The following is a 24808-nucleotide window of genomic DNA, read 5'->3' as shown; positions in this document are numbered from 1 at the left end:
GTTAAATTAAAGGGAACTATATTCGTGAACAACGAAAAGCGGGGAACAACGAAAAGCGGGGAACAACGAAAAGCGGGGTCATTAATTGTGGTCTTGGGCCTGTACCCTCGCAGCTCTCGATTCTTCATTATGTATGTATGTACGTAGATCCCTCCGTTTACGGAGCACCCAGAACACTACATGATTTTTTTCACTTTAACAACTACCACGTCAAAGAGTAGAAAAGGTTTGGATTACTATGTAGTTTGACAAGATTTGGAACAGTTTGAATGACGTTATAGTTTTACTGTTTAATTGATGTCTACAACTGGCCCCGTCGATCTGCCGGCAACTACAGAGCATCCGAAAAGGGGACAGGGTACATCGATGAAAAGTTGCATTGACAGGTCCCGTTCCAAATCATAGATATATTTCTGGTCATAATACTTTCAGTTGTGAGGTATGTAACCCTTTTAAAAGCTATCAAATGAAATTAAGAAGAAGTGGAAGCTCATGTTTTCTTATAAATGAGCCTGGCCAGCACTTCTTCTTCTTCTTTCTTTACACATCTTTTCATACCACCGGGATAATGGGAAGGGGGATATTTAAAACTGCTGCGTGCAGGGGAAGTGCTGTCCAAATTTTTTAGGGGTCCTCAAAGGTAGGACAAGAATCTGGTTTTAAATGTAAATAGCACCATAATTTTCTTATTGTCCCAAGTCCCTATCTAAATAAAATTAACCTCTTGTCAGGTTCAGAGTTTTTGCTACTACATGTACATGTAACCTTTTATCAACAATATAAAGCCAGAAATAAATTATGATGCTCAATGTAGTATTTTTTTATTCTGAGGATGAATCAGATTTTGAGGACAATTGTTGCTGGTGAACTCTATTTTGGCATGGATAACAATAAAATCAACGGTACCAATTGTGTTGCACCAGATGCGCATTTCGACAATACATGTCTCTTCAGTGATGCTCGTGGCCAAAATATTTGAAATCCAAAGCTTATATAAAACATGAAGAGCTATAATTCAAAAGGTCCAAAAAGTATAGCCAAATTCGTGAAAGGAATCAGAGCTTTGCATGAGGGAGATACATTCCTTAATTTATAATAATTTCTAATATTTTGTAACAGCAAATTTTAATAACACAAAAAATCCGTATTTTCATGCCAGTACCGAAGTACTGGCTACTGGGCTGGTGATACCCTCGGGGACTAATAGTCCACCAGCAGAGGCATCGACCCAGTGGTAGTAATAAAATCAACGGTACCAATTTTGTTACACCAGATGCGCATTTCGACAAAACATGTCTCTTCAGTGATGCTCGTGGCCAAAATATTTGAAATCCAAAGCTTATATAAAACATGAAGAGCTATAATTCAAAAGGTCCAAAAAGTATAGCCAAATTCGTGAAAGGAATCAGAGCTTTGCATGAGGGAGATACATTCCTTAATTTATAATAATTTCTAATATTTTGTAACAGCAAATTTTAATAACACAAAAAATCCGTATTTTCATGCCAGTACCGAAGTACTGGCTACTGGGCTGGTGATACCCTCGGGGACTAATAGTCCACCAGCAGAGGCATCGACCCAGTGGTAGTAATAAAATCAACGGTACCAATTTTGTTGCACCAGATGCGCATTTCGACAATACATGTCTCTTCAGTGATGCTCGTGGCCAAAATATTTGAAATCCAAAGCTTATATAAAACATGAAGAGCTATAATTCAAAAGGTCCAAAAAGTATAGCCAAATTCGTGAAAGGAATCAGAGCTTTGCATGAGGGAGATACATTCCTTAATTTATAATAATTTCTAATATTTTGTAACAGCAAATTTTAATAACACAAAAAATCCGTATTTTCATGCCAGTACCGAAGTACTGGCTACTGGGCTGGTGATACCCTCGGGGACTAATAGTCCACCAGCAGAGGCATCGACCCAGTGGTAGTAATAAAATCAACGGTACCAATTTTGTTGCACCAGATGCGCATTTTGACAATACATGTCTCTTCAGTGATGCTCGTGGCCAAAATATTTGAAATCCAAAGCTTATATAAAACATGAAGAGCTATAATTCAAAAGGTCCAAAAAGTATAGCCAAATTCGTGAAAGGAATCAGAGCTTTGCATGAGGGAGATACATTCCTTAATTTATAATAATTTCTAATATTTTGTAACAGCAAATTTTAATAACACAAAAAATCCGTATTTTCATGCCAGTACCGAAGTACTGGCTACTGGGCTGGTGATACCCTCGGGGACTAATAGTCCACCAGCAGAGGCATCGACCCAGTGGTAGTAATAAAATCAACGGTACCAATTTTGTTGCACCAGATGCGCATTTCGACAATACATGTCTCTTCAGTGATGCTCGTGGCCAAAATATTTGAAATCCAAAGCTTATATAAAACATGAAGAGCTATAATTCAAAAGGTCCAAAAAGTATAGCCAAATTCGTGAAAGGAATCAGAGCTTTGCATGAGGGAGATACATTCCTTAATTTATAATAATTTCTAATATTTTGTAACAGCAAATTTTAATAACACAAAAAATCTGTATTTTCATGCCAGTACCGAAGTACTGGCTACTGGGCTGGTGATACCCTCGGGGACTAATAGTCCACCAGCAGAGGCATCGACCCAGTGGTAGTAATAAAATCAACGGTACCAATTTTGTTGCACCAGATGCGCATTTCGACAATACATGTCTCTTCAGTGATGCTCGTGGCCAAAATATTTGAAATCCAAAGCTTATATAAAACATGAAGAGCTATAATTCAAAAGGTCCAAAAAGTATAGCCAAATTCGTGAAAGGAATCAGAGCTTTGCATGAGGGAGATACATTCCTTAATTTATAATAATTTCTAATATTTTGTAACAGCAAATTTTAATAACACAAAAAATCCGTATTTTCATGCCAGTACCGAAGTACTGGCTACTGGGCTGGTGATACCCTCGGGGACTAATAGTCCACCAGCAGAGGCATCGACCCAGTGGTAGTAATAAAATCAACGGTACCAATTTTGTTGCACCAGATGCGCATTTCGACAATACATGTCTCTTCAGTGATGCTCGTGGCCAAAATATTTGAAATCCAAAGCTTATATAAAACATGAAGAGCTATAATTCAAAAGGTCCAAAAAGTATAGCCAAATTCGTGAAAGGAATCAGAGCTATAACAAGTTGTTATACATAAGTGTCATTGAATTGTATCCATCAATCATTATAATAATTAATCTCTTATTAAAGTGATAAAAATGAAAATATTTCAATATTATACTTTCTGACCTGGTGATGTTAGATAATAATTCATTCATTGACTTAGAAAAACTTTAGGTTGCCTACATTAACAGTAGTACTGTAAAAGTGACATTTTAAGAACAATAATAATTTTATGCCATGGCCAGAATTCGGGATTTTGTGTCTAATTTTTTTTTAAATCATTGAGGGGTAGAAATGACATTTTCAGAACTATAGTTTTATGCCAGGAATGCAGGTTTTTAAGCCTTTTTGTTTAAAAAAACAAGGGGGCTAGTGGTAAAAGTGACATTTTCAGAACTGTAATTTAATGCCCAGAATGCGCCAGAATGCAGGATTTTGCGTCTAATTTTTAAAAAATCGTGGGTTTTAGGTTTGGGCCTGCTTAAATCTCTAATTGGCCCCTTCAAACAAAATGAAGTGAAACCCCTGAAGTGAAAGAAAAATTGCAGTTGTTAAAATTTACAGTTCCACTTGTGTTAGTAATATCATTCAAACATTTTAGGCGCGTTGAAATGTCACGACAATTTGCGGAATTTTCAGTGTTGACTGGTTCCAGTTTTGTACACTTGAAAGGTGGCTCCTCAACTTCCAATTCATTATGGGTAATAGAAACTGTATCAATACTTGGTGGATTTAACACAGAAGACACTTTTTGCTCTATTTCATCAGTTTTTGATTTGTATGCCCTTACAGCTGACGACCTGTGTCCAGTACGATCCATTATTGTTTGTTCATCTAATCCTGCTTTGTACAATGCTGTTGCGCACGTCCTCTTCCCAGAATGATTTGTGTAACTTCCAGTTAAGCCCGCTTTTTGACACATCTCTTTCATTAACCCTTCTAGTTTATTTACACCAAGCGGCTGCTTTCCATACCGGATTGTATTTCCGACCATAGCCAAAGGTTTTCGATAAAAGCATCCATCATTACCAAGCATGTTGAGATATGTCTCAAAAATGTTGTACATACACCTAGGTCCTGAAAATGAATTATAAAACTAAAAATAATACAAATATTGTATATATGGCGATTTTAAGAAATAATCAGTTACCGTAGGTAAACTTAGTACATGTATAACGGAGGGGTACCTCGATTTGCACAATTTCGAAAAGTGATAAAAATATACATCTTCATTAAAAGCAGTTACATTGTCTTTTATTTATGAGTATTTTGCAATTTGAGAGTTAAACTATAAAACCAGGTTTAATCCACCATTTTCTACATACAAAAATTCCTGTATCAAGTCTTGAATATGACAGAAGTGTTCGATTCGGTTGATTTTGTCACTTTAAATACGGTAACGGGCTTTGCGCTTTACATTTTCAATTTTAAAACTTACGGTGGATGGGAGATCGATATACTTGTACTAGTGTTGCGAATGTTAATTTTAAACTAAAAAATCTTATCTTGTTTAATGACGCAAAATGGGTTGACAAGTGTTGAATAACTGAATTCACCATTTTGCAAACGTTAAAATAAGGGGGGTAGGGATCCCACAATTCGTATTAGGTTGTTCTTTTTTTATAACATTTGAGCTGATGTTGAAATTCATATTTGCTTACTATCAACAACCAGATTATCAAATGTTCACTAGATCTGAGACTATATATACAGTGGTCTTAGAATAGATATATTAAGAAAACTCTCAACTCAAGTCACAATTCATAAAAGTTAACCATTATCGGTTAAAAAACATTCAAACGCAGGGCTTTTGCTCACAACTAACAACAAGCTATGAAGGGCAAAAAAACAAAAACAACAACAAATAACAAAAACATTCAAACAGGAAAACCAACGGACTTAGATATAGGAAGATGTGGTGTGAGTGCCAATGAGACAACTCTCCATCAAAATAACAATTTAAAAAAAATGAACCATTATAGGTCAATGTACGGCCTTCAACACGGACTTATCTATATAAAAAAAAACGAGAAACGAGAAACACTCATGCACCACATCAACAAACGAGAACCACTGAACAACAGGTTCCTGCATGACTGCGGACACACTATAAAGATCTATAAAATGTCAATTGAAATGGCTTAACTTGATCAAATGACACATAAACAAAAACCAGTAATTACTAAACAACTCTGAACATGTCAAAATGTTTTACGTACTATAATTTCTGTTTTCAGCTGTAACTGTTACAGGTGAGCATTGTGGTGCACCGTCAGATTGTAAAACAACTCTGAACATGTCAAAATGTTTTACGTTCTATAATTTCTGTTTTCAGCTGTAACTGTTACAGGTGAGCATTGTGGTGCACCGTCAGATTGTAAAACAACAAGATGTGCGCATACACATAATACAACTTGCTTGTTTGCAACATGTGCCTGTGTGGAATATTTCGGCAATGGTAGGTTGTTTTAACGAATAAATGAGGTTTCGCTCTTTGTTTTGTGAATAAGAATGACTGTTATGTGGAATGAAATAGGAAAATGTGGTATGAGTGCCAATGAGACAAAATTGAATAAAAGCAGACAACTCTGCATCCAAGTCACAATTTATAAAACTAAACCATTATAGGTCAAGGTACTGTCTTCAACACGGAGCCTTGGCTCACTCCGAACAACAATCTGTAAATTTCTTAAAGGCCCCAAAAAATTACTAGCCTTAGTGTCAAACCATTCAAATGGGGAAAACCAACGGTCTTAACTTAATATAAAAAACGAGAAACGAGAAAAACCTATGAACCACATCAACAAACGACAACTATTGAACATAAGATTTGTTACTTTGTTACTTTGTTTTTGCTTTTTTGTATCCCTTTTTGTATCATTATTTATAAGCACGGGATATTGCCAATTTAATTGTACATAATATATTTTTTAATGTTTTTTATTTCAGCATGTAGCGACTTTGAGGACTGTAAACAGGATGACTGCGTCAATGGCGGCCATGGACATTGCTTTGAATACAAATGTCTCTGTCTACACCATCATGTTGGTCATGGTCAATAAAGCTATTGTCATGTAAATCTTGTTTGTTTTCTTGTGCTAACCATTACACCATGGAACCTGTTAACAAAAGTATAGAAATGTATGTACTTAACAGTGATCAACTCAAAAACCTGCCAAAAAATTTCATCGGAATTTTATATAAATACGGGTATGCATTTTAGTTTGCAAGTAACGTATTATTTCTATCGGCCAAAATAAACTGATGTATACCGACACTTTCACCCACTAAAATTGAAACGGTCGTAAAACAGTTAGCTTGGTTGTAGAGTAATGCACCCAGGCGTATTATCTGATATCTAGTGTGTTCATACGGTAACGAATAGAAAGAAAGTTATAAAAGTAAGAAAATAATAAATCGGTGCGTCCCGTATGTTCATATACATATAACTTCTCTATAATATGTCATAGGGTTCCATGGTGTAATGGTTAGCACTCTGGACTTTATTTCAGAGTTTAGTATGACGTCCATTATCACTGAACAAGAATACATACGTGTTTAGTGGCCAGCTGATAGACGCCTCCAGGTGCAGGATTTTCTAGCTGCATTAAAGATCGACCCATTCATGCCATTGGTGGCATTCGGTTGTTGTCTGCTCTATGGTCGGGTTATTGTCTGTTTGACACATTCTCGATTTCCATTCTCAATTTTATGTAAAATATATTTTGTTTTCAATATAATACTCGATTCAATCAATATCATATTCATATTCCAATCAAAAATCGTTTTACTTCAAGTCGAATTTTTACTAAAAAGTCACAGCTAACTGTTATTAATAACCTGCGCAATAGGCATGACCGTCATCATGCTACAAAACAAAATTGAATGAAAGCAGACAACGAAATGATCATGTAAAAACGTAACGAAAAGACAAATAACAGTTCATAAAATATACACTACACAGAAAGCGCAACACGAACCCTAGACTGACGAGTGTTTTCCCCTGGTATGATAGCTACGATTTGAGACACACTTATCAGTCTACACGAACCCTATCAAAACATAAATGAATTCAAGTGCTCCGCTTGTAAGCCATTCCAAGTCTAGATTAATTCAATTCAATTCAAATATTTATTGTCATATAAACTCTGAACAATAAGTTTGTGACAAATAATATAAACATACACAAAATACATTTAACAAACAAAACCATGAAAAAAAAAAAAAAAAAAAAAAAAAAAAAAAAAAAAAACTAATGTACAGTGAGACCAGGCAGCTGACTAAACCGAATCTTGTATAAACCGATAACCTGTATAAATTGGCAAACATTTTCGTAAGCACCGTCATATTGAATTATATGCGTTGTGAACCTGATAAAACTAAACATCGGCCAAAATCTTGCAAAATTTTAAGTCCCGAAGAGGTTCGTTTTAAACATGTTTCACTGTAATACTTATCAGTATACTATGAGAATTGGCCTTTTCGGAATCTAACTTTAGGACTACTGACTATGGGTAATATTATTGTTCGTACACCAAAATGAAAATAAAGTAACGTCATTGGTTAAAAATCCATTCACGGTTTAGAACGTTTTAAACCAATCACAACGTTTTTGGTGTACGCTTTTGCCCAGAATGCATTAGATTCTAAAACAGCAAATTATTGTCGATGTACAAAAGTGTATCAACAGTCATCAAACAGTGCTACTGCTTGTGGACAAAGGCTACGGCAAATAGTTATGTACGGTGTTTTCGATAGTTGAAAATGTAAATTATCTGCGCGGATCTGCTCAGCCTTGTTAATTGCTTAATAAGCGTCTAGTGGCAAATATTTGAAGCATGTTGAAAACCACACAAGGTCTTCTGTGTTATCAATATATAAAGTGAAACCTGTTCAAACCGAACCTCTTCGGGACTTACGATTTTGTTCGGTTTTGGCCGAAGTTCGGTTTTTTAAAGTTTACAACGCACAATTATAAGCAGTATGTGGTTTTATGGGAATTATATATATATATATATTTTTTTCAATTCATTATTGCCATAAAACTACATATTTATAGTATGTGACATAACATAACAAAATGAAAATTAAAAATAACAACAAGATCATTAATATACACAATAAAAGTAAATATTTTAAGAGTCCCCTGTCCTATAAATACACAAACAAGTCTATTTTGGTGCGTCAATAAACAACAATGCCCGCTTAGGACATTGATAACAAGAATGCTATAAAAGTCGTTTCGTTGTATGCCGGGAATGTATAAATTCAAAAACACGTCTACCATGTCTAGTTGGGTGTGTACAAATAACTACGCCCGCTCAGGACATTGATTGCAAGAAAGGTAAAAAAGCTGTTTGGCAATATGTTAATAAACCTTCGGAACTGTACGAAATACGAAATGTAGTATGAAAGTTTTTAAAAGTTACATTGCAAATATTTCAGAGTTCATAGTATTATGTTTCCTAATTTTACCGAATAGTGATCTCTTTAGTCTTTTAGTATCGGCAAAACACCAATGCATGGTGATATATTATTGCGATGCACCCAAAATAATTGCAAAGGTATTTCAGCAGATTTCGCCACACCCACCCCCCCCCCCCCCCCTTTTCAAGTCTTAAAGCATCCCTTCAGCCAGGATAATCTAAAGAAAGTATTCAAATTTCGCATTTACGTACACTTCAGTGGCGGATTGGAAGTGCAGCTCTTTTATGCTGTATTTTCCCCACTTGAAATAGACTCCAACAAAATCGTATCTGCACGCTCTGTGATATTTTAACCATTTTGGCCACGAACTGTTATGCCCTTCCTTCGAACCCCGTATTGATTATGTATTATGATAAGCCATATGTAAAATTTAAGTTATTTTTTAAAAGTTTTTGAGAACTTAAACTTGTCAATGATAAAGCAAAGAAAAGTCAAGAGAGAACATTTTCCCGCAAAAAATGCAATGGCTAATATCTCGAAAACAAGCACATTGAACTATATTTTTTGGCTCTTTTGATTCATTAAAAGTTTATTGATCCCCTATTCATATAAACTAGTGTTTTGAAAAGTTTATTATTTTGAAACTGAGAAGCGAACTCCCTTAAGAATGTTTGCTTCTCTGTTTGAGGATAACTAATAGCTTTTGAAATGACTGTTTTTAAATATTAATATATAAATAGCAGAACTTAAAAAGTTACCCGGCCACGTCCACTTGAAGTATTTGTGTTTTTATCCATCTGATGAGTTAAGCCTTTTCAACTGATTTTTATAGTTCGTTCTTATGTTGTACTGTTACACCACTGTCCCAGGTTAGGGGAGGGTTGCGATCCCGCTTACATTTTTAACCCCGCCACATTCTTATGTATGTGCCGGTCCCAAGTCAGGAGCCTGTAATTCAGTGGTTGTCGTTTGTTTGTGTGTTACATATTTGTTTTTCGTTCATTTTTTGTGCATAAATTAGGTCGTTACTTTTCTCGTTTAAATTGTTTTACATTGTCATTGCGCGGCCTTTTATAACTAAATCAAATCAAATATTTTATTGTCATATAAACTTTACAGTTTGTGACCAACATATATTAATACAATAAACACAATAAACATATATACATACATATTAAACATACAAAATATCAACAGCATTAAAATTTATAACAACAAACAAGTTGTTAAGAGTCCCCTGCCCTCAGTTCTAATGACTTTTTCAAGAAGGATCCTAACTTATTTGTTTGTAAAGGCGATGATGGATTTAGTAGATAATGAATTTTTTCTTCTTCATTTTAATTATTAAAGTTATTATTTTCTGTACATATGTGATGAAAAAAGTCATTTCTTAGAGTTTTATTATACTCACAATATAGTAAAAAATATTTCTCATCCTCTAGTATTTTACATTTATGGCAAAGACGTTCCTCTCTTGGGATTTTAAAATATCTCCCCTTTTCAATCAAGAGGGAGTGATCACTTATTCTAAATTTAGTGATTAATCTCCTTATCTGAAAATTAGATGTATTTAGACAATATTCTAGTTTGTAATCTTTTTTAAGTTTTTTATAGAGAAAAAATTTACTTTTATCATCGATGTTTTGAAATTTATTTTGAATTAAATCTTCATATCTATTTTTCATTTTTAACTTTATATCGTTTTTTATTTTATTTACATCTTTTATGTCCTTACAAGTAGAAAGAATATTAAGGTCAACGTTAGTCTCTTTAACAATATTTTTAGCATATGTATACCATGAGTAAGTTCCTGTCAAATCTAGAGACTGTGCTAGAGAAAAAGCTTCCTTTAACAATGGATTAATATTATTATTATATAGTCTAGCTAAATATAACAGGGTTTGTGTTTTAATAAAACATTCTATAGGCAATCTTCCTAATTCAACTCTTGCTCCTAAATTGGATGCATTTTTTCTTATCCCTAGAGTAGATTTACAAAATTTAAGATGCATATTTTCTATGGGGGTTTTGTCTATAAAATCAAGTTGATTAATTTCTTTTCCTGAAGTTAAGGCTCTGCTTTTGGCTCGATGAAAAGAAATATATGTATCCAAATATGTTACTTCTGAATTATAGGTCATAATTGGTTTTACTAAAAAATCAAAAAGATTATTTGCTACTTTTATAGGTAGATTATTCAATGATTTAGTATATGATTTTATTGCAAAAAATACTTTTTTTGCTTTTTTTGTCAGCTCTAAAGTACTTTGTGATAAATTTCCATTACATTTTATCAACATTCCCAAAAATGAATATTCTGTTACACTCTCTATGGCTTTATTCTCATAGTAAATATGTGATGTTTCACTTTTATGTTTTGACTGACTAAAAATCATGGATTTAGTTTTGTTTGTATTCAAAGAGAGTTGCCATTTGTTACAATATAATTTAACGTTATTTAAACTGTTTTGTATATACTGACTATGCTCATTGTCGAAGGCCGTACGGTGACACATTATGGTAGTTGTTTATTTCTTTGTCATTTGGTCTCTTGGGGGTAGTTGTCTCATTGGCAATCATACCACATCTTCCTTTTTTAGAAGTAGAGAAAACCGACAGGTCCGCGTCCTTGAATTTATGATATAATCAATTAAAAATTTGACTGGGACTGATTTTCTCTAAATTCTGTATACGTTTAACCAGGAACATATGTATTAACTATTACAAAAAAGATGCAGATATACTGTTCCCAGGGGCGGATGCAGGAATTTTCGAAAGGGGGGTGCTAACCCAGGGCACCCAGGGCAAAGGGGGGGGGGGGTGCAAAACATATGTCCCGATACAAATGCATTGATCGGCAAAAATAAAGGGGGGTTGCGCACCCCCGGAACCCCCCCCCCCCCCCTCCTGAATCCGCCACTGGTTCCCATATTTAATATTGCACTTTTCTTAATTAAATTTTATATAATATGTAATAAAATCACGAAGGAGTTATCTGACAAAACAGTATTGACATTATATTGATAAAACTAGAGAATTGGAAATAACGGAGTATCAGACTAGAAGTAAAAAAACAAGAGTATCCAACTTTATAAATGAACGCAATTGTGAGAAATTTTAATCATGGTGTCAAGAAATAGGACAAAGTCACCTTGCAAAAAGTTCCTTACATCCAAGCAAAAACGTTATTTGTGATGGTAGAGAAGATTATATTTTTCCCAATCGTTACAACTCGGTCGATTCCGTACCTCATAAGGAGAGAAGCGGAGTCACCCGAGGATTGCCGATTGAATTTTTCCTGAATAACTTTCGTTGCATCGTCCAATAACCACGAAACATTTGTAAAAAAAACCAGCACTGTACCAAGGCTTACGTATTTGGTCTCAGATCTCTAACTATGTAAAGTTCATTGAAGTAAATTTTTAGAGTAATTACACCAAAAAAAATAGGTATTAGAAAAGGCAAGATGTAACCTCAAGATACATAAATAGTTACTGTAAATTAATTAACATTCATTTGGCGGTTTGGTTTTTGGAGGATCGTTGCATGATGTCTCATAAAAATAAACCAGCTGAGACCAGTTCGATTTTTTTTTATAAGAAACACGAGATATAAATCGATCAATACATACCTAGTATATTACATTCGGAACATTTAACTCTGTTAATTGTTTTCATTTAAACGATCGATACTTGTCCTCTGTCAAATAAAGATATACCGCCACCTAACAAAAAATACAAGTATGCGTAACTAACGACATGTATTACATGTATTAATCACGTGGTATTAATACCGGAAACACCTTAATTTGATTTCCTGTCAACGTTATTACAGTTAATTATCAATTTACAACTAATGTGACCTCTTTGATGACCTCTGTCACCTTATAGAACAGAGACATAAACCGGCATACATGTACCTAAAAATCATAAAATGGAGATATGTATTATATGTATATATGTCTCTTAAAAAACACATCGATCTCTCTATATAACAAACGAGTATTACAAAACCACAGATATGTATAAAAAGAAGATGTGGTATAATATCACATGAGACCACATGACATGGCTTTTTTAAAAGTGTCATCTGGAATTGCTTTTTATCCTTGTAAAAGTGTTTACGGTTACATATAACTGCTTACATCCACCTCCTTTGTACTCTGGTTGATGGTGGAAAATTGTGAATACAACCATGACTCGTTGAACTACAAATGAAAATCGAAAAAGAAATGCATTTATCGCTTTTATTTTTTTTGTGAAAAAAATCTATGGAGTAGAAGTAGATATTTCATAATTTTGAAACAAATTTTAGATGGTTTTGAGCCTCTTTTGCGTGCTTTCGATACAAATGTTCGCCCATTTTGAAAGAATTTAAGGGGGTAGACCTTGGTACAGGGAGATAACTCTTTAAATCAGTTATGTGTTTGTAAAAGTCAAGTTTTCTCAATGAATTTTAAGCATTTACCTGAAACAGATTGAAAATAATATATGTATCTAAGAAGCTTAGAAGATATTTATGAAAATGGATGACACGAACATACTGATGATTTTAAGAGTTATTTCCCTTAACCTAGGTCTACCTCCTTAATCAGTAATATTTCAAATGATGAATTAGCCTTAAATGCATTATTTGTTCGATTTTCAGTGGTAGTTCATCGAGCCAAAGTTGTATGCAAAATGTTACTGAAATCTGTGACATAACCCATTTACTGTTACTTGACCTTAAGTGGTCATAAGACTAATAAAAGAAAAATAGAAAATAAAAGAGGGATGGATGGTCATTGAGGTACAATTATAAGGGTCTGGATTTGGGTTACAGAATAAAGAATAATGAACAAATACTGAAGTGAAACGGGGGGGGGGGATGATGACCCGAAAATGAATAGAAAGAATAGAACATGCAGAAAAGAGAATAACAATTTATTCAAATAATTAAAATGGTATATATAAAAAAAAAAAAACACAAACGATGGAAACCAACCTCTTATTAGACCAATACAACAAATATTAAAAAGAAAGATAGAAAAAAGAAAAGAAACAATTAAATGGATATTAAGATTTAATTTAAGAATGGAGAATAACAATGAACACAAATAAAGAATGATAAAATGGTAAAAAAAAATACAAAAATAAAGGGCCCTATCTATACCCTCTTAATTGACCAATAAACTACAGTCAAACCTGTTTAAGAGACCACGTAAGGGAGATAAAAAAAAAAGGGGGGGGTCTCTTAAGACAGGTGGTCTTTTAATACAGGTCCAATCTGTATGAAATATACTACAGAGGGATCTAAAATCAGTGGTCTTATAAGTGGGTCTCATTGGGGTCTAAGCGTGACGCGGGATTGCCGATTTTTCGTAAGCGTGACACGTGAAAGTCAATTGATTGTGCCGTGAAAACGGGAAATGAAGTCTAGCGGGACACGGGAAATTACAAAAAAATGAGAATTGCTTACGTACATAGTGTAAGCGGGATACGGGAATCTGACAAGACATAAAGCGGGATCCGGATTCAGAATCCCCCAATGAGATCCACTTATAATACAGGTTTTTGTTTAATACAGGTGGTCTCTTGAGCAGGTTTGACTGTATATAAATATTGAAATAAAGAGAGGAATCATTAGTGCTAAAATATAAAGAATAGAGAATAGAGAAAATGAACCCCAAAAAAATTAGGACCCCATCCAGACCAATAAAAGCAATATTAAAAATAAAAACAGGACAGATCATTGATGGACAAATATGTCGTTATAATTATATTTCTATATTTTTCCCATTTGTCATTTATGCGTCTTTTATTATATGGCTTCCGACATGTGCCCACTTGATTATTTTACAACAGTACACGTAAAATGGGTCAAAGTGAATGTAAACTGTCCAGAGTTATTGCTAATTGGTAAAACCGTATTACTAGTTAGACTGTTGAAGGTGACACATTCTGTCACGAACTGTGTTTGGACATTCGGGTCCATTTTGTCCTCATCTGACGTCAGGTCGACACTTGGTCCGTGGTCAAGACGTAGAGATATGGATTTAAATCACATTTTCGATTTTGTACTTTGTTGTTTTTTTCTACTGCAGTTGTGTGAGTTTTCACAGTCGCTTTATGTTGCAAAGGTAAGTTATTTTTAGATTTAGATTTAGCAGACGTTACAATTTACGCGGCAATTTTACAATATAAAGAATGACAACACACGTAATAAATTACATGCTACCATCCGAAGCGCTTCCCTTTCTGAATTAACCTTCACCAGGAACTTCATCAAAATTTAATATTTTCAAATGCTACAAGAAACCAACAAAAAAGCACGGATTTTAGAGTTTATTTTGAATTTTATATACTTATTCTGGTTATAATCTTGCCATTCGATCAAAGCAGAAATACAAAAAAAGCAGAGGTACATCCAACCCGATTTTCTGGAAATACAAAGGTACTTCTGAGAGATCACTGAGTCAAACACTAAATATATAATTCAAATCATTACAAAATATTATTAAATTCAATAAAAATTCTACCACGCAAACAGTGATTTGTATCCACTGATTAACCGAGGTTTACCGAGCATTTAAAAAAAATTGAAAATTAACTATCGATAATTATAGATTATCGGTGATCATCTCAACGAGATTGATTTTCTAGCTTGAGCCGGGACGGCGAAAGCGAGAAAGACAATCAAGTTGAGATGAACAATGATAATCTGTTTATCGCTATTTTACCTATGACGACGTTGTCAATTTCATGTCAATTTGATTAGCAACACCACGTGCATGCTTAGTTTCTAGCGATAATTTTCCATCTCAAGCGAAAAGCATAATATGAAAATTATCACAAAAAAAAAGATCAAAGGAAAAATGCACAAAATAGCGATAATATATAAATATTGAAGTCAATAGGATTAAGTGGTATAATCTTTATATTATTACAATTTAATGGAAAATACAGAGTTCATTGTTCCGAATGACGAAACTGGTAAATCAATATAGATAAATCTTATCCACGTGCGGATTATCAAAATTTATCAAACTGAATAAATTAAAACTCACACAGCATTATAGAAGATCGTACCCGGTTTTTTAAAACTTTGTTTGCATTGATTTTTATGAAGTTATGAGGTATTATAATTGTAAGATAAATAGGAATTAAAAAAAACCATCAAAACGAAAATTTCTAGCAAAAATATTTGGTATCATATCAATGATGTCATCCGGAACATTACAACAGTAGCAGTCAGCTTTAGTTAGAAAATGAAAATGGTGTTCGTCAGGGCTGTCGTGTGTTTACTATCGTCTTTAACTTTTAAGCACGTGAAACGTCGGAAGTCGTAACTGAGACCGCAACTCGAAGAAATTAAAAACCAATCGACAGCACGTGTTCATAATATGTTATTTAGATATAGACACATGTCTACAATGAAAACACAACTCAAAGAAATAATAAACCAAACGACAGCACGTGTGAAGACTATGAGCTTTAAATATAGTCATGTGTCTATAAATTGTGGCTTAGTCTAGACAGCATGTGAATAAATATATTTTGAAATTAACATATTAAAAGTGTCCATGTAAACAAACTAGCAAACCAAATATAATTTTGATCCAAAAAAATCTATCTGATATGGCCAAACTTTAGACTCCTTACACGGATGAAAAAAGTTGTAAAAAAGCATCATTCATAATTTTAAACTTTCGTGTCCGAATGACATTGTAAAATAACTTTCTTTAAATATGTTTTTTTATCATGGTGCATCATATGTCTTATTATTTTATTGACAATGGTTTTTAATATATAAACATATAAAGATAGGAAGATGAGATATGATTACGATGGCATAAATTCTTTATTAAAGCACAAATTACACCCATAAGAGGGCCAAATGCATGATAATTACATATAATAACAACAATGTAATGATGACATTAAAATTTACATAAAAATAAAAATAAACCAAAACATATTAAAAATAGAGACAAAGCTATCCAGCAGAGATTTCTGCAACTTTAGGTCAGCGTACGGTCAATAATGCAGCCGTCACGTTGAACTACATACATGTATATATAAATTTACAAAAAACAAGTCTAAATTGAAAACAACGTTCAAACCTATGATTGCGTTGGATAAAACCCGCAATAGTTATACGTGTGCATGTAAAACAAAGGAGTAGGTCTGGCCTCAAATTTCAGGTTCATCTGACGAAAGCTTTTTGACACTTTTTAAACACTTAAGTGTCTATTTCAGTTGATTCAATTAATTTATGTGAAAGATTTTAACTGATTAAGTCATAAAAAACGCTCCGATCCAAGCTTTTTTAAATATGAAAAATCTATCAAATATGCCAAACAATTTCACTTTTCAGATGGTTTTTGTCAAAAATGAATGTGGCCGCATCCGTGTTTATCCTCAAACTTTATATATGTTATGTATTATCATCAAATACAACTTACATTTCAATATTAAGAATGAACACGATTGCTAAATAAATTGATCACAAGATGTATCAAAATGGATTGATTAATTTCAACATCAGACACCTTGACTTGAGTGTATCGAACAAAGGCAATTTTGATTGATTCCGACTTTTTTAGTACTTGCCACACACAAGAACAAGCAATACATTTAAAACACAAGCCACAGACACTTGTCTCTAAAAAAATACCTATATAGGTAAAAAATTCTGTAAATACATGAAATATGTGCCACTGGACTTTTAAAAAGTAACAATTATGGTAATGGTTGATTATAACAATTTAGAAATTCTTATATTTGAGGCAAAATTGCGATTTCTGTACATTCTTGTCATTTCTGGTTAAATTGCCGAAATTTGAACTTTTAGCTTATGTGTAAATGTGGACAATGCAGTATTATATTTTCCACTACACAACGGTAGTTAACTTTTTGTCCAACCTTCAACTTTTAACATTGTTAGACAAAGTTACAAGTTATATTGAAAAAAAATGTAGTATAATAGCCAATGAGACAACTATCCACCGCCGATTAAAGGTTAAGGGTTTAAAAAACTACAGGTCACTGTATAAAGTTCATAATTTACAAACCTCATTGAAAAAAAGAAAAAGTATGATTGCCAATGAGACAACTTTCCGCCACCGACTCAAGGTTAAAGGTTTAAAAAAACTACAGATCAAGGTTAAAGGTTTAAAAAAAAACTACAGATCACTGTACGGAGTTCTTATATTTACTTGTTTACAAAATTATATTGCACTTGTTGACAAACAAAAAATTATGAATACTTCATGGCCTTAATTGGTTTTCAGGTCCACAACATTGTTTTATCCATGATTAGTAAATAACGCCAAGTTTTTGTCATACTATATATATAATATTCGTTGTTTTATTGTCTTTTTACCTTCGATAGTCTCGGAAAATATTGTCTGAACTAGTAGAAAAAAATAAACAAATAAACAAGTCGAAATGTGATTACTCATGCTACACCCACTATAAATATTCGGTAAATATTTAGTCTTCGATGCATGATTTTTTAATAAATTGTTAGTGGCTTTGAACTAGCTGTCAGTATGCGAGTACTCTCAGATCAGTACGTAGTGTCTTTTTGTTGTTAGGATGTACAAGTACCCGGCCACGTCCACTTGTATTTGTAGTATTTGTATGTTTATCCATGCGATGAGATAAGCCTCTTTCAACTGATTTTATAGTTCGTTCTTATGTTGTACTGTCAGTATACCACTGTCCCAGGTTTGGGGAGGGCAATCATACCACATCTTTTTTTTAGGAAGTTGCAATTGATTGTAAATACATTTTTCACACAGGATAGCATGCTCACATGTCACGGTGTCGATCAGACCAGTAATTCAAAATCCATATCTATTCAGTAATTTTTTGTTACTTTCACAGCTTTAAAAACATTAAACCTTTAGTTAAACGGAAGCAAGTTTGCCACAACCGTTTTTTTTTTATAAAATGCTACGTTTGCGTTACTTGTTTTAAAATCACTTAGAATCATTTACGCCGAAACAAAAATATATGATGGCGTAAATTAAAAGAAAAATTGTCTTGCTTCCTCCTTTATCCGGGCTTGGGACCGTTAGTTTACACTTGCAGAGTTAGAGTCATTTTGAGTCATTTTTTTATAAAAACACTTTGAAAGAATAAAACTATGTACGGACACAATACATGTTATATTAAAGGCTGTAATTTGTAATATTACACGCACAAAGTGTCTGCCGCTCAAAACTCCTTCTGCATATATCTCATGCTTTTGAAAGGCATTAAAATGTTTCCATATCTGAAAGATGTCTACTTCTTACTGCTGCTGAATTAATTGGTACTTCGCAATTTAATGTAACTATGAAGTAGCTTGTAGCTTTACTATATTGTCCTTAAACACAGACATTAAAGGATGGGATCCATAAAACAGTTGATTGTAATTCATTGTTATTTTTGTGGAATGCCTCTGCTTCATGTCATTTGTGCATTGTTGGTAAGTCTTGCGGTAGGTGGGATTTCAGCCCATACGGATTGAGGGACCAAAGCACTATCATCAAATATATATTTATCATAAATATGTATGATAGAAATGTGTATATATGTAAATTGGCACAATTCATACATTTGAAAGAAAAAAATGGCGCAAATGATACCGCTGAAAAACACTTTTCACAGTAATTGGCGAAAAATGTCTACTGCCGAAAGATGATGTTAAATTCAAAACATATACCTGGTTTTTGTGAAGTTTAACTGGCAGAAAAAAAAACAGGTATATCTTCTGAATGAGATATGTATCATCTTTCTATATGACAATTTTCAACCATTGTTTAAAGTCTTGTGAAATGCTAACTATTTCTAAAAAAAATGGAAATTTGAAATATATATATATAGTCCTCAATTGTTAATGCAAATTCGGGGACAAGTAAATTTTTGTCCAAAACGGTTAAAATATATTTCTTTTTCAACAAAACTTTTGTTAGTTTAAGTATTAAAACAGTTGCATCGATCAAAAGCAAAATTAATACACACTATTTTTTTTTAGTTGGAAATTTGAATGGGTGAATTGATGGTCATGCAGACACCAGTATAGCTAGTAACAAATTTCCATAAGTTGATAGCATATTTTATTTTGTTTATAAGGCCATCAAAGATACCAAGCTTGTAATTTGTATGCAATTCGCAGATTTCGTCTATATAAAACTCATATTGAAGCCTACTTTTTAAAACAATCCATCTCGATCATTCGGACATATTCAAAACTAATATATCTGAATACTAAAGAGTAGCCTGAAATATGCTTTATGAATGTAGGGTATAATTGGTAAACTTGTTGGAACCTTGGATTAAGGGATAGAACAGTAAGGATGTGAGATCTGGGTTAACAACTATATATCACTATACGGCCTTCAACAATGTGCAAAAACAACTCAAAGTAACGAGATAATTAACTGCCTGATTTATCGGTTTAACTTTCAAATAAAGAACAAAAACAAATAGAATGAAATTCAAAACAGTGTGGCTGTGGCCATTGATTGACACATTAAATTCATCCATTGACTGGGACAATTTACATGAACGTTTGTCTGTAACGACCACTGTTCCGTCACGACGTACCTACGATAGACATTTAAACTGTGGGGTCACCAAAGGTTTCTTAACGCCTTTAATTATAAAATAATTCAAAAAATTAACCAGGAATAACCTTTATGTTTTTATTTATATAATTGATATAAATCAAACCATCGTGTTATTTCTGATTAGTTTTTCGAATTACTTTATTAAGGTGTTGAGAACCTTTGGTGACCCCATAGTTTAAGTGTCGTTAAAAAGTACATAGTGAGCAGTGGTCGTTACATACAAACGTTCACCTAAATTGTCCCAGTCAATGGATGAATTTAATGTGTCAATCAATGGCCACAGCCACACTGTTTTGAATTTCATTCTATGATTACCAGAAACAAAGGACAGCCACTGAATTACAGGTTCCTGAGTTTGAATTGCACATACAAAATGTGGCGGGTCTAAACGTATTTGCTGGCGCCCAAACCCTTCCCCTAACTTGGGACAGTGGTGTAAAAATATAAAATAGTTACAAGTACAGTAACACCTGTTTTAAGATACCTCAAAATGGAGAGCAAAACTAGTGGTCTCATAACACAGGTTGTCTTTAAATACAGGTTCAGTCTATATAGAATGCTTTACAAACAGACCTCAAATTAATGGTCTTTTGACAATTGACATAGGTTTTGCTGCTTGTTACAGGTGGTCTGACAGGTTTGACAGTATGGAGTAAATATATTAATTTTAGGACAAAATCAAATAACTCGAGATCTAAATCAGGTCAACAATCTGAATCTGTTCAGGAGTTATTTATTAATCTTAGTTGCGTATTCATGTAAATGTACCCATTAAACGGTTCATTGTTATAATGTCCAACATAAACATGACTATACGTTTCATCATTTTTATTAGTGGCCATTTATCATGCGAGCAGCGGCAATATTTCATTCCGAATAAATATGTCCGATATACAGATAATTTTCACACGTTAAGTGTGAATTATTGCTTTACACCCACGCACATGGTCTAATGTGCAAAACTCGATAATCCACGAGACCTTGAGTTCGAGGGCAATATTTCATTACGAATAAAGTTGTACGATTTACAAATAATTTTTAAGCGTTAGTTGTGAAGAATTATTGCTTTACACCCACACACATTGTTTAATTTGAGAAATGTGAACAAAAAAACAGTTTGTTTAAATATCATATTTTAGTCTGCTTGCTGGTAAAGGGGGGGGGGGGGGGGGGGGTGATAGTAAATGATGGGCAAATACTTTTAACAAAAATGGTTTTAAAAATTAAGAATAGGAAAAAAGTACACAAATCATCGATTTATACAGACTAACATTGTGTTTCCAATTATTTGTTTTGCAGTCTGTTACATTTAAATTCATAAGTCTAGTAAATCGATATATACATATATATATATTGGCTAAAAAAAAAAAGACATGTAAACACCAACACAAATAACACTATAAAAACACAATATAGAGAACTAAAGACCGAGCAACACGAACCATTCGTCTCAACTCGGACGTTTCCGTACCCTAATTAGTGATAGAAGGAGAGTAGCGGATTCTACCGAGGATTGCCGAATGCAACACGAACCTCACCAAAAATTGGAGATGATCTTAGAATCATATGTGTTCCTTAATGCCTTTGTTAATAAATTTCCGCGCGGTGCATGTTGAATTCGTTTAAAGAATTTTTTTCTAAATCTGCTTTTAGGTTCTTGTATAAATGTTTTGTATATTTCTTAAACTTATAAACTTTGACGCTTTTATTCTTGATTTTTTTTAGTAACTGATGTTGCTTTAATGCTCATTACTTTATTTTTTAGAGTCGTCCTAACTATGGAAAGCCATTGAACGTTTACAAGCCAGTCTATTTAGCAAGTGGCAAAAATGTACATAATTCACTACATGGACCAATCAGTGGAGGAGGTTATAGCAACTTTGGTTCACGACTTCCGGTTATGCCCAATGGATATGACAATGGCTATGCAGCACGAAAATATGTCAAACATGTCAAAGGAAATATGGCTAAAAAGATAGTTAAAAAGACCATTATAAATTCCAAAACGGATGTCAATATTAGGAAGGATCAACCCCTCACTGTTGTGTTCAATCGTCCTAAGCCAGTTATCGTTCTTGATCGACGACCAATTATAAATGTTATAAAGAAAGTGGAAAATAAGGCAAAGGTTGTTAACAAGCAAAAGGTCAGTCTTGTGGGTACTGTTGGTCGTGCAACTGGACAGAAAACAATAAATGTTGCTCACGGTGGATCAAAATCAAAGGTCAACACAGGTGGCGCACGAATTAATATGAAGGGAGGTAATGCCATAGGTGGTAAAGCAAAATTAAGAACAGGTGACATAAATTTAAACTTTTACGACAAAAAACCTGCTGGAGCATTTCAGCGTCCAGGTATGATTGAAGCTGCGATGGTAGCTGGAGGATTTGGTCAGGTAGTTGGTCCACAGTTTGCAATGGGAGGTCAAAATATTGACATATCTAGTCTATTGGACACTCCACCTCTTCCTGATATTCCGATAGTGCCTAGTGTTCCTAGTCCAGGAGCTTTCGATGTAATGGATGCAATAGCACTCAAAACAGCAGTAGCAAGACTAGAACAGAAAATAACCGGGATGCAGCACAACGTTAATATCAACAATAACAACAACAATAACAACCAAAATGTAAACAACAATGCAAACAACGTGAACACCAACAAATTAAACAACAACAACTTAAACAACCACAACGATATAAATAATAATGTTCATGGTGGATTTGATATGGATAATTTAATGATGGCTATGATGCTAAATGGCGGAGAATTGAGCGACGCAATGGTTGAGTCCATGACCAGAAAGTTGACAGGTGTCGGTGGTGCTCCTGGAGGAGGAGCAGGATCTGGAGGTACCGGAAGTGGTGGTGGTGGCGGAACTAAAACCATTAAGATCGGTCCCGAAAATACCACAGGAAAATCAGTCGTTCTTAAAGTAGACGGAAACGTCCAGATATCAAAGAGTAGTATTTTGGGACAATAATCTTATTATTTTCTGTTCTTTTATAAATATATTGAGATAGCAGCCTGTTTTATTATGAACGAGTTAGTCTATTAATACATTCAGATGTTCTTAATGATAACATGTTTTGTTTTCTAACGCATCGTCCTTTTAGTGATAGACTGGTAAAATTGCCTCATCAAACTGTTTATGTAACCCTTCATGCGTGACTCCAATTTTTCCACGCCTCTGCCTTGCAAATAGAATGCATGTCCTATTTGGTGCTGTAAATATTTTAGGCATCTGGATTTTATTTACAAAATAGAGCATTATGGGAAAATACTGCCGAAAAATGAACAAAAGAGATAAAGATATGAAACAAAAGGCAAAAAATAAAGATAAGGGAATAGTTTTGAACAAAAAAATTATTCAGAAACGGAAAAACACCATCTATGCCCTCATATATAACACGTTGATCTGAAGCACTTATCAAAAACAAGTTCCTTTTAAAATACTTTTTATCAGAATCATATCTAAATATCTATCCGTATTTAACTTAACTTATTTATTTGTGTAGTTATCATTTGTTTGCATTTTGTAAATATGCATTTTGTTTGTCATAATGATATTGAGTTTTGTATTTTTAATAAAGATTAGATTGGTTTCGTTTTGCAGACTATAAGTCCTTGAAAGTACTAGTATGTTGTACTATGAAACCACTGTACCAGTTTAGGGAGAGGGTTGGGATCCCGCTAACATGTTTAACCTCGCCACATTCTGTATGCATAGGCCTGTCCCAAGTCAGGAGCCTGTAATTCAGTGGTTGTCGTTTGTTGATGCGTTACATATTTGTTTTTCGTTCATATTTTAGTACATAAAAAATGCCGTCAGTTTTTTCGTTTGAATTGTTTTACATTTGTCATTTCGGGGCCTTTTGTAGCTGACTATGCGGTATTGGCTTTGCTCATTATTGGAGGCCGTAGTGAGACCTATAGTTGTTCATTTCTGTGTCAGTTGGTCTCTTGTGGAGAGTGTCTCATTGGCAAATATATTTGTTTAGGAGCCAGCTGAAGGACGCCTTCAGGTGCGGGAGTTTCTCGCTGCATGGAAGACCTATTGGTGACCTTCTGTTGTTGTCTGTTTTATGGTCGGGTTGTTGTCTCTTTGACACATTCCCCATTTTGATTCTCAATTTTATACTACATCTTCTTTTATATATATCCACCTCGTGTCAAATACTTCGAGACATTGATCTATAGACCGAAAACAAATCGCCAAAAATATCAGGCTTACAATCTTGTACCCCAGACAAGCGTTTCAATTTTATTAAAAAATCAAAGTGCTTGTAAGCACTGAACGGTAAAGGTTGCTTCCATTTATCCGTGGGAAGTAAAATTTAATATTGCATTAATTGTAGTTGATTTAACAGTATTTCTACACAAAGAAAGATAACTCCAATTTTTAAATTGAGATGACTCTAACAATGACATCTTTTATAACTTTAGAGCAGATACTAGATTCCTGCACCTTGCAAAAGTCATGTAATTTTCTTGATAAGTGTAACATCATTTGGTGCCTTGAATATCTGAACATATATTACATCGATAAATTTCTTGAAATGTTAGTGGATAGGATGTATAGAATGTTATGTTCAATGCACTATATTTTGTGTATCAAAAAGGTAGTGATAAGTC

General features: G+C 33.7%; 2 protein-coding genes across 2 annotated transcripts in view; both read left to right on the top strand.

The window, feature by feature from the left end:
* Positions 1–24808, top strand: part of LOC139494042 (zinc finger protein 585A-like) — an 84840-nt gene that overhangs the window by 49201 nt on the left and 10831 nt on the right. The window lies entirely within an intron of this gene.
* On the top strand, positions 14522–23777 carry LOC139495248 (uncharacterized). The gene is made up of 2 exons (XM_071283516.1): positions 14522–14695; positions 21942–23777. The coding sequence occupies exons 1-2, from the start codon at positions 14606–14608 to the stop codon at positions 23154–23156; spliced, it is 1305 nt and encodes a 434-aa protein (XP_071139617.1). The 5' UTR covers positions 14522–14605; the 3' UTR covers positions 23157–23777.

Source organism: Mytilus edulis, chromosome 11 (assembly GCF_963676685.1).
Source record: "Mytilus edulis chromosome 11, xbMytEdul2.2, whole genome shotgun sequence".
NCBI classification, from domain to species: Eukaryota; Metazoa; Mollusca; class Bivalvia; order Mytilida; family Mytilidae; genus Mytilus; species Mytilus edulis.
The sequence above is the reverse complement of the archived record's forward strand: the minus strand, read 5'-3'. Positions and strand labels throughout refer to the sequence as shown.